Source organism: Anopheles ziemanni, chromosome 2 (assembly GCF_943734765.1).
Source record: "Anopheles ziemanni chromosome 2, idAnoZiCoDA_A2_x.2, whole genome shotgun sequence".
Taxonomy (NCBI): Eukaryota; Metazoa; Arthropoda; class Insecta; order Diptera; family Culicidae; genus Anopheles; species Anopheles ziemanni.
This window is the reverse complement of record NC_080705.1, coordinates 78,345,494-78,357,558: the sequence shown is the minus strand read 5'-3', so window position 1 is coordinate 78,357,558 and position 12,065 is coordinate 78,345,494. Positions and strand designations below refer to the sequence as shown.

The window sequence follows — 12,065 nt, the reverse complement described above, 5'->3', positions numbered from 1 at the left end:
CACATCCTTCCGAGTTTCACAGTATTATTTACTAAATGCCACGAAGGTTTATCACCGACCGTCTATCACGGGGTTCGCTGGATATTTATGCCTCCGTTTTGTTTCGGTTTCGGCCGCTTTTCCTCTCTCTTTTTCCGGTGATTTCATGCGGCCGCGCCCACACGAACGGAACTTCAACCGGACACCATCGACCGGAAAACGAACCCACACCCACATGACATCACGCAATCGAAACCTTTTTTATGTCAACGACAAAACGGCAATATTATCCTTCGTTTTGTCCCCGGTTTGAGCAGAATCAAATTTCGTGGATAAGACGGCGGGATTGGCACATTCTGTCGTCCGGCGCGCAGATGTACACCAACGACGAACGGTTCGCGATCCTGCACACGCCCGGCTCCAACACGTGGACACTGCAGATCAAGTTCGTGCAGCGCCGGGATCACGGTACCTACGAGTGTCAAGTAAGTACATGCTTTCTCCCTACTGAAGAGTGATTTTTCTGTTAAATCAAAGTTCAATTAGATGTTTTATTATATCAATATAAAGCCAACACTCTTGAGACCACTTTAATGCAGGGTATCTTTTTAGTTGTTGTAAGTCTAAAGATGATTCAGTTGTTGTTGCAAATGTTGCTTTTAAAATGGAGTATTTAAATAAAATTTTCATTTGCTTATTATACCACAAATACTCCTTTTTAAAATTAATAAATAAATAGAATGTCAATTTGCTTACTAAAAATGCTTAAAGAGAATCTAATTGTGAGTAGATGAACTTAAATGGTAAACTCCTTTCGTTCATGTTTCTACCGACTGTTTTCAAATAATATTTGCTTAACTATCATTGATTAAAATTCGAGCACTTAAAGAGTTGAAAAGTTTCCATATAATGTTACTATATTTGGGAAATGGCCGTATGTGCACAGACTCCATACCTTGCTTCCACTCATTCAAATGAGGTCACGGGATCCTGGGCGGTTCATTAGAAATATGCCACCGTAGGAATAACCCGAAAAAGTGATCTGCACCAAAATGTAATCTATCGTTGCGAGTTCAAAAACTCGACCGGCATCGGTTTTGCTGCCTCCGACACATTCCGGGTCGGTAAACTTTGGCAAAGTTTTCCCGGCCGACGGAAGAACAAGCCCGGCACCGCCTGCTGGCGCACATACTACACCAGCTGCCCAGGCCCGGCCCTCGCCAGCCGGTCGGTCATAATCGTGTAAACTAACCGAACGATAGTTTTAACCGGTTCTGGAGCAGATGCCGCGAAAACTTTCCCTAAACAACCATTGCTCGCTCCTTCCTTCCATGGGGCATCCCAACACACGTACACACACACGGGGTGCGAGCGCTACGTACGAGCATACTCAAACACACATGGTCATAAGCTCTCTAGATGATGTCGGTTGATGTTTAGTTGCGAAATGAAAATTTTCATAAAACACCCGCACCCGACGGCAACTTGACAAGTTTCGTCCCTCCCCGCCCCACCCCAACCGGCAAAGTACACCCGCTTTCGACTTCCCTGGAATGGCCAAAATCTCCGAGACGATGGGCAAACATTCCGACACGAATCCGACACACGCGCCAACCATGGCAGCAATGTGATTCCAGTGATTTGTAGCACTTGCGAGTTTTCGGGGCCGGGCGCACAACATGCTGCCGTCACACAAGTAAATAGTAACGTTATCCAGAAGCTCATCAAAAAGACCATCCGTCTTCAGGTTTGCAGCGGACACAGCCGGCTCCCGCCCGGTTCACTCCGACCATGTCCATGAAGTGAAAAGTGATTGCAGCGAGTGGAGCGTAAAATTAGTGGCGGATATGAAGGTTTATGAATGTTATGAATTTATCCATCAAACGGGGGCTGTGGGAATGGAGGGGGAGGGGGAAAAGTTAGCCACGCGTTCGCTTGGCACGAGCGTTGGGTGGGGGGGGGGGGGGGGTGTGGGGGGGGGGAAGGTTCGTGGAGGTGCAAATGTGTACCAGCTCGAGCTTTGCTCTCCGCTGGAGCTTGGACGTACACAGCACGGATGGATGACTTCTTCGCAATGCCGAGATCGTCTTCGAGTGCCTTCGAAAGGAAGATCCTAAAATCTTCTTAATCTCTTCATAATTACGTTCCTGTCGTGGAAAACAGCCCGAGTGCTTACTTACACGGTTTAGAGTGTGTGCGGGAGTGTGTGTGTGTGTGTTTGTGGCACGCGAGAGAAGAAATTTCTCCAAAAGACTTGTCTTCAATTTTCGAACGAGCTTTATTGGTCGAAACAAACTTTTTGTGCCCGCAGCAAATTGTTGTTTTCAAATACTAAGTTCAATGTTTACCTTATCCGCCAGGCGTGTCTGAAGTGGAAGACGAAAGCATGTTGATATGTTTAATCACAAATTGATTTACCTTCCACTTTCGAACGTCGTAAAAACAAGCTGTTTTCAAGCGTTAGTATGGAGCGAAAAAAGTTTTTACCAAATTTTTATTAATAGGGTAAGTGATCCTATAGTGGTGCTAGTACCAATGGTGGATGTAGTGGAATAAAATTCTAGCTCTACGACGAAGTAAATAGAATGGAGATATTTGTTCTTCTATGAAATGTTCTTTGAACTTCTGCGGAGTGTTGAAAAGATAAATCTTCTCATTCCGTAATAAATTAAGGCTCCAGAATTAGATTTATCAAGAATTTATCAGGTATGGCATGATTTTCTTAAGTCTTTAAATCAATGCTAAATACATTGGTTTATGAGAGGCCTATGAGGCCAATGCATTGGTCTATGACCAAGACAATGCATTGGCCAATGAATATTTGACCTTTCTGTTTTAAATCATTTCCAAGTACTACCACAACTATAGGAACCATACCACCATTATAGGCGCAACCAACTCGGTAGAAATATACGCTTTTTTCGTCTATTTTTAATGTTTTACGGTGAAAATAGATGATTTCCAGAAGAAAAGTCGTATTTCAATCATAACTGGTACAGAAAGGTAAAATATTGTGTTCTTAACACTTCTGAATTTAATCATATTGTTAGTTTCATTACTAAGCGCATCAGTATTGGTACCGTTACCCTAGCTATGATTGGAAATAATGTTTCCAAATTTTCGGAAACTATATGTTCGATAGACTTAAAAATATCAAATTTTCAGCAGTATTTATCTGTTCCATTTAAACGTTTTCCACCATGGAACACTCTCTATATTGAGTTTAACCTGTGCTTCATTGACATGCACTCGATGAACTTGTCGCTGTCAGAAGTTTGACATGCTCCTAATTTACCTTTTCCCCAGGTCGACACTCACTCAATTAGGGCAAATCGGAGCGCAGTTCGAACTGCGTCTATTCGCGACGTGATTACTGATTTTAGCTAAATTAAGTCAGCTCCACGTGAGCTTCGGCAAAAAAAAATGATTCCCCACACACGAGAACACACGACGGAATGTGGAAGGTGTTAACCTCGCGACCTGAATCAACCTCCATCTGCCAGCCCGAAGGCGGCCGCACATCCCATATGTCTTATGCTGCTCGGGAACGATGCTGCCACAGTCTTTCCGTCTTTCCCGATGCCGGTACTTAATATTCCGAGTGCAGCGCTGGAAAAGTTTTCGGCACGCGCGCTGGCATACCGTGGGGCACCGTGCGCGTGTTTTGCGTACGGCGGTGTGGAACCTGTTCACATCGCCTCGCACATCACCACGGATGGAAAACCAACTTCGATGTTCAATTCGATGCTCGATACAATTTCCGTTCACGCGCAACACCTCGCATCGCCCGGGCTCGCAACTAAAAGCTTTTCCGTAGCGAGTTTTCCCTCGAGTTGCAGTCGATTGCCCGCCCACCTGGTCCAACCCCACCCGCACGAGAAGCTACAGGGTGTAATGTAAACACTTGTATAAACTTTCTCCCGGTCCCAAACACCTTGGTACCTGCCGGAAGTGGCACCCTTTCCATGTCCAACGTGCTGGCGAAAAGACTGTGGGACGCACGATGTTTAATACGGTGGGAAATTGAACTTGCGCTCGGTTTCCCTTTGGTAAATCAATTGCGTGGAAGTTTAGATTTTAAAATACACACATTTTACGCTCAAATAGACAACGAAAATGGAATATTTGTAGGTTCGCAGTATAAATTAGCTAAACGTCATTTGAGTGTTGTGGTGTGTTTGTGACTTCTTTTTAGAAAGCAAAATTATCTTCTTGAAGTAAATGTAAACTCAATTTCTACCGATAATACCATTCGATCGTTTGGCAAATTTACACCCAACCGTGTCTTTTTCCACCGCATGAAATATTGAAATGCAATAAGTGGTTGGTAACGAACGTGGTTAGAACATCGTGTTAAATTTCGCGAAAGCCTTTCCTTTCGTGTTACAGAAGCCTTGCAAAATGAACCGCCTTTCCGAACCATTCTACCAAGAAAAATAAAACTCCGCCTTGCCAGCCAGTCCTTCGAGCGAATTCAGCCGCAAAGTAATTGCCGGCGCGTCTCTCTGTCGATCACCAGTATCGATCGTACCGTACGCACCAACAACCCAACTGCGCCCGGCGGGAAAACTCGCCCGGCGCGTTTCCGCGGGGTGCATTTTTCGCGAATCCAAAGCCAATTGTTGATGGTTGATAACGGAAAACTTTATCCTTCTGGCGGTAGCAACCACCCGGCTGGGCGTCGTTTCGGCTCGGGCTCTGCTAGCTCGCGTAGCATGATTGAACTTTGCCTGCCGCGCGCCGAATAGCGAACCGACCGTGCCGGGGGGGTGCCTGTTGAAATGGTTTTCCCTGTTTTCAGCAAACCCGGTGCCGGTAGTGACGCGCTAGAGCGCCGGCAGCACTACCAGCCACTAGCACCTTGTTGCTGTGGGCCGCCGTTGCCAAAGTGTTGAAATTGAATTTTGCTCCCGAAAAGCATCGTCTCGACATCCATTCTCGCGCGGCGTACCGGCGTAAAGCGCCATTTTCTGCCTTTCCGGTTGATTTTCTTCGATCGATCAATGGAGAGTCACCGGGAGAAAAACGACAAAACCGGCACGCGGGCGGGAGGTTAGCATCATTTTTGTGACGCCGTTTCAGGGAAGGTGAGAGGGCGGGAGATCTGCTGGTAATGCTGCTGGATGCCGCATCGGTATCTTCATTTACTCCAGTCGGTACGATCTTTGGCATTTCGATTTAATTTGAAATAACGAGCTCGACGGGAAATCGCCATTTGCCGCATAATCTCATTATGCTGCTAAGCCGCTCGTTCACTTAACGCTTGGTTTATTTTATTGTTATGCTATATGTCGGAAGGTTTCGTACTACGCTCTGTATGGTAAATAATTGCCACTTCATAATTAAAACAAGATAGTTTGTATAAGGTTTAATTATTTGTATAGTTTGTTTTTTTACCAATACAGTTACGTCTTTACAAAGTTTTGATTATTTAATTTTTAGTCATAGTTTGTTGAGAAAAAGCGCAACCTGTACAAAGACCTTTTGAGTGCCTCAAAGCCTTACCGTTACCGTTGACAAATTCTACACTCGTGGTTCATAATAAATGTAGCTTTCACGTGTAAAGCCATCATAGCTCCGGTTTGAGATAAAAGCTCCTTCCAGTGCCTGATGATGCGTTACCTTAATCTCCATTCTGCTTCAAGAAAGCCTGAAATACTAGCGTTAGCGCATGCACAGGACGTACCAAAAGGCTATTGACGTCTAGTCGGCAGTAAAACCGGCAACCCGTTCCAACGATCGCTTTCATGCAGCGCTTTGGTTCGGTAGCACCAGGCAAAAGGACAACGAAATCTGATTACCCTTGCCGGTCACCAAAGCCAAGCCTCAAAATCAGGCCTACTCTGAACTCCTGATGCCCGGGTTCTCACGGTCAACGGGACCGAACCAATCTCTGGTGCAGCTCGGTTGACCCCGGCCTCGTTTTCGATGTCCTCGGTTAGTATCGCTTGCGGGCTTGCTAGCCTGGTGGAAGTCCGTCACGTGACAAAAGAATTACTTATTCATTTTCACGTCAGCTTTCCCATATCATAAGCTCCCAGCTTCTTCAGTTGCTGGCACTGGTACGGAAAGGGCTCCGTCGGCCGGAGACTTTTCCTGGTCGTTCTGCCTTTTCGCAGCACTTTCTCGTGAATCATAAAGCACTAGTTTTCCTCCCCTTTTTTTGTGTGGGAAGCTGTACCATGAAAACTACGCCCAATACGACCGAAAAGTCATATCGTAACTTAGTTCCCGGGGATTCTCTCCCACCGAGTATAAGTGGTACTGCACCGGGAAGCTCTGGGCATCCATGGCGTCTTGCCTTGCCAAAATCGACTTTACCTCTATCGCGTACAGCCGAGAAGCAAGTGAGTATCACATACCGCAAAGGGACCAAACGAAAAAAAGAATGGAAGGAAAGCTTTTCTCGAGCCTTCTTCTTCAATCGTACCATGGTTTGGTATCTCGTTTGCTGCTTCTCCTATCCTGTTCCGTATAACTTAACATCGTTTTTTTTGTCCGTGTCGGAATGGTTGGACGTTGTGAACGCTGTACGGAAGATAGTAACCCACCGTTCGTTGCTGATGCCGCAGTTTGAGCTCAATCTCAGCCGTGCCTGGGCCGATGTTCGTATATTATTGAAAAAGCAATTATAGACGCTGATAAACCATGGCAAGGGTTTTGACACTTGCTGCCATGCTGTTCGCTATCGGAAGGAAAATAACAGAGGTTGCAGATTTGAGTGCTAAAATAGGCACCCTCGTTAATGTTTAAAAGCAAGCTCTACGTAGAGCTTATCAAGTTGATAATATTATATCTAACCTAGTGCTGTTGTGTGTTAGTTCCATTGAGATCAATTTGTACTGCATCCAAAGTCTGAGGAAATAGCAAGCAATTTGGGCTATGAATAATTTGTTGTACATGAGTGCGGTGCTCCGGCATTTTAATGAAGATGAATTACCAAATGAATGACTCACCTTTCACACGTGCTGTCATCCACTGCTGCCAACCGGTGTGGATGCAAAGGCAGGTGCAATCTGGGGGATCCATCAGCTGCCATCAATTTATGTGTTTTCGATCGAGCAAGCAATCACGACGGTTGACGTTGGAAGACGGTTTGCTTGTGCGGTCCACAAATGTCCTCCGGGCGACAGGAGATTGATCGCAAAACCACAATCTCGCCTCGATAGCTGCATGCCATCGGTGGTTGGGTGGCAAGGCGTGAATTAGGGGCAAAGGGGAAATTGAAACATAACTCGATTGCATCAGTTTCGGTTTTCGGTTTACTTGACGGATCCATTATGGTGCCCCGTGATGAGCGTTTTGGAGTGATTGATGCATTTTGAGTACCATCAGTCTATTTATGAGCCATTGCAAGGGTGACGGAGCAGAATGAAATGGGAGGATCTGGATGGGAAATATCAAACCAATAGTTTGATGCTAGTAACGCTAGTTATGAGGCGTTTAACCAATAATAACCTTTATTTGCCAGATAAATTAAGAACGCATATTACTTGAAGGTTCACTTTATCATCAGCTTGAATAATTTGAATCATGTTGAACTATATCCTGTATGAGTGTTCTTTTAGTAACTGAGGCTTATTGCCCATAATTTCGTTGAGCTTCTTCACGTTCAATTTATCATGAACTTTAAAAACATCTATTGATACTTTTTTAGTCTTTCCAAGGATTTAGCTTGTGAGAGTTCAAATATCTTCGTCACTAAATATCATTTTTACACTAATGCACTTTTCATCCACTTTACCGCTCCGTTATCTAACTGCCCTTTATGTTAAGCTCCATAACTTACCATGTAAAATAGATCAGGTGCTTGCAGTTGAAGTTTTCTTCACCGCTGCGCACCCCTTCCCACAGCAATGAGCCACCAGTTTGCATCGATTTGCAATTCAAATGGGCTGTCGGTGTGAATTGCGTTCAGTGAGCAGATAAATATGCTAAAAAAGTTAAACTACTTTCCGCCACTCGTAGTTCGTGACAGGCCAGCCGGGAAGCGGAACGTATGGATGTTCGAAGGGGGATAGTTTTTTTCCCCACTCTACCGACCCCGCTCGGCGTGAAAGGAAACGCTTTATCGAGAGCGACCCATCTAATGCGCTGTATGAGCAACGTACTCCCCGCAACCCGATCGCTAAGTGAGTGCAATTGCAGTTTAGCATAGTGCAGCCAACCCGACGTCACTCGAACCGGTGCCGGGTGTAACCTTTGAAGCGGGAAGCTTCCGAACGATGGCTCGTACAGCCGTAGCCGGGCTCATCCCCACTTCCGGAAAAGTGTAAAATAAATGTGCCGAGCGCTGGCGCAAACTTTGCAGGCTGGAAAAAAGGAGGAAAGGAGCAAAAAAACCCCGATGGCTGCAGTTTGGTGTGCAGTATACTGCAGAAGAAAGTTTATAAATAAAAAGCCCATCCTGTTCGAGGGCGGGAAACAGAAATAAACAAAAACAGGGACCACAAACACACATACACACACAGAAAACCGCCACAGCAACGGTCAGGAAGTGTAAACAGTGTACTTTTAAAACACTCATAAATCACCCACATCTTGTGAGGCGGAAAAAGAGCAACTTCAACCCAACCTTGGTCCCTGGCTGGAGCACTTGCACGTACTTGATATTTCCTCCGTGGGTGGGTGTAGGCGGAACCATTCTCCGATCCGCTCACCGGACCTGAAGAAGAACGGGCCGCGTACGCACTGCAAGTCGCGAAACCTGCCGGAAATGTGCTACTCTGCTTGCGCCACCCTTCCTCCCCCGAAAGCACTCGTATTCATTTCGCACAAGAAAGGAAGGAAGTTGTTGGGTTTCGTTGAATTTTAATGTATTTTTTTTTTGCCTCCCCCTTATTGTGCGCTGACCGGTCCAAAAAAGAAACCGGGTTCAACCTGGTCCGATCGCTCGGTGAAAATAATAAAATAAACAGGAAGCAGAGTGAACGAACGAACCGAGGCGGAAGTCCTTGGCATAAACTGTCGCTGCGCACAACCAACCGCTGGTGCGCTCTGATAAATATTCCGCCGCTCCATTCATCCGGAAAAGAAAGGCAAACCTGCTGAATGAGCCCGCTGAATGTGAGCACGCCCCAGAAGCGGCGGACGATGGCTCAGTGTACATTTTCTACGTGGAGCAGCGGAGGATCGTTAATGCTTCCCTTTCACCGGGTAGTCACCGTGTGTTTATGTGGCTTATGTTGCCGTGTTGCCCGACAGCCCGAGCGCACGGACTCGTTGACCTCCGGGTGTGCCTCCGTGAGGTGAGGCGAACACGGGCAGTTGGAACACGGACAGGACAAAATTGCTCGGGCATAATGAGACAAGATGAAACGATGGAAGACTAAAAAGGGCAGCATCGGCACGCATCCATTCAAACCTGATTCTGGGAACAATCTTTGCCTTCATGTTTTACTTAGGTTTTTCGGTTACCTTTTTTCGGGCCCCCGAACCTTCCACCCGGTGTGTTCGCAACTGCGCTCGGTAATAAATTTATAAACACATTCACCTGCAAGGCGCAAGGCGGCGAAAACGAGAGATCTCTTCGGAGAGAGCGCGGGAGATTGTCTTAAATTATTCAAATGAATATACATGCGAGAGGCAGAGGCGAACACAACTGCCTTTCGTGCAGTCCCAAGCTCGCACTTGAAGATGCCAAAACTACTGCGAGTCAGTTCGGTCAGGAAATGCACAGCGAACGGGAAATGGTACTTCCAAGACGAACTTTTCCTCCCGGAAAACTCAACCCGGGAACGAAACTTCACAAAAAAAAAAAAAAGTACCCATATACAAAAGAAAACGGCCTTCCGGACAGGGCAAGCCGTTGCCTTTCGGGCAAGGGGATGTACATAAAGCATACCGTGGAGTTTTGTTTCCTTGTTTTAAGGTATTTTTACGTCCCAAATCCTCGCCCCCGGGAAGAGGGTCGGATGGGGGAGGCAAACAAAAAAAAACTAGCAAACCGGAATATTTTGAAAGTACACCATTTCTGCGCCTCCAACAGAAAACCCATCTCGACAGGGCTGACCGATTTAGTTGCTAATTTTTCTTTGCTTCTGCTTTGTTTGACTCTCCGTTGCGAAACAGTTGCTCTTGGCAGAAAACTCCTCGGTTCGTCGGCTGGCCGGCTTAACGATAATGTTTTGATGGCAAGCATAACAAAACCGAAACAAAGCACGATTCGAGAAGGCTTACGGGTTTGTTGGAATCCAAAGGCGGTCAGATTCTTGTTTGTTCATAAATGAAAACAATGTTAATGAAAGTTATAAAACTGTCAAGCCTAGAAATTTAATAGCATGAGACGTAAACAATAATGAGAGTAAATATTTCAAAATGTATCACAGAAAAGCTGCGTTAGCTACTTTCGAAATGAATGTCTGCTTCTTAAAAAAACAAACTATGTTTGTATGTGTTGTTTTAAATTCAATATGGGAAAAGTATAAGTAATTTTTAAAATGTTGATAGTAAAAAATAGAATTTCAAAACAATCCACATAATACTATTTAGTTTAGATTTTGTGCAAACCAATCAATACATAAAAACATAATGAGAACACCAATCACTTCAAACAATCGTGTTAGAAGCATTTTCATAATGGTTTCAATAATGGAAATTTCATCAACTCCCAATATTTACCAACGTTCTTCACTCATAGAAAGAACTTCGTCGGAACCGTTTCCCAGCATTTAATCGGTAAACAAAGTATCATGTCGCACTCATGGTGGTTAATTTTTTTTCTAAGTTGTACCATTGCACGTCAGTACGAAGAATGCACATCACTGAGGAACTCATTACACGCGGCGCACATTCCATGTGAAAGACGCATCCCATCGTATGCACTGGTTCTCCTTGCCCCGATTCCGGTGGTCGGATGCGGTTCTGTATGCGCCGCGCACGGCATATAGCAATGATTGCAATTTTCATCAAGCAAAAGATGATTAATTGAGCATCTCGACGTCCCGCCCGTAGCGCCGTCCCCGAATGCCACCGTGTTTTTCTTCCCTCGTCGGTGACATGCAATCCTTCGCGGCATTACGGAACGCGCGCTCCGATGCTTGTCTGCCGTGACGTATGCAATTTCGTCCGCTTCTGTGGCACCATTAAGCATCCAACACGAAGGCGCATCGTCTTACTCGGGGCGCGGAAATTACAACATTACAACGGGTTGCTCGGTTGGTGTGGCGGGATGGGCGAAGGACACGTGGAGCATAATCGTCGTTCGCTGGTGACGGTGAGAATGATATATTTTCTTTCTGCGCCAAGTGCCAGCCAAAGGTGCAAGGATGCACGGTGGAAGATGCAAATAAGGAAGCGTTCTGTATGCACATTTACTTGCTCGCAGGCTCTTGTGGAGCAATTTTTCTCGCATGACATGTTACAAAATTGCTGGTTCGCCGGCATATTCCAGTCCTTCCGTATTATTAAACAGCATCTTCAAGGAGTAGTGCTCTTTAATTTAATATTTCAAAAGGAACAAAAGATGTTGCATCCTATCTAAACTTGAGCTACACGTGGACAAGAGTTTAGAAACTTGAACATGGACATTAAAAAACAAAGGAATGAATTTACCATGTTTATAACAAAATGTGCTTATTAAACAGAACAAATGACGTGTGAGTAATGCCCTTCGCAACTATCCATTCGAATGATTAGAAAATGTTTCTGTGTGGAATGCATAAGGTTTATTTTTTTGACCAGCCATTTTTAATATCCACATACCATCTACAAAGCATCGGCTTGGGCGAGCTTTGGCGAAACAGCAATTTCTACTGTGGTACAAAAATAAAACCCATTCGGTTGCATAATTCTCCATCGCGAAGCGTGGGAATCCCGTGATAGACGATATTATCCAAACCACGGATCAACCAAACCCCACAGCACTCAAGCTCAAACGAAGTAGAATGAACAATGCGAATAAATTTTCATCAACCATCACCACTCGATGGAAAAATCTTCGCCATGCCCATCGTCTCGTAGCGCCTGGATTTCCCTAACGTGCCTTTTCCGAGCTTCCGTGCACGAATGATTCGTGCGAATGTTTTGGTTTGTACTTGCGCTTGTAGCCGGCGATCATATTTCTTCGTTTTGCGCCGTCGGAGAAT

General features: G+C 45.3%; 1 protein-coding gene across 1 annotated transcript in view; it reads left to right on the top strand.

Moving 5' to 3' along the window:
- The window catches only part of LOC131294443 (zwei Ig domain protein zig-8), a 104,674-nt gene that overhangs the window by 46,191 nt on the left and 46,418 nt on the right, over positions 1 to 12,065 (top strand). Inside the window, exon 4 of the mRNA XM_058322490.1 lies at positions 297 to 464. Coding sequence (XP_058178473.1) covers positions 297 to 464 — 168 coding nt within the window. The remainder of the gene's footprint in view (positions 1 to 296; positions 465 to 12,065) is intronic.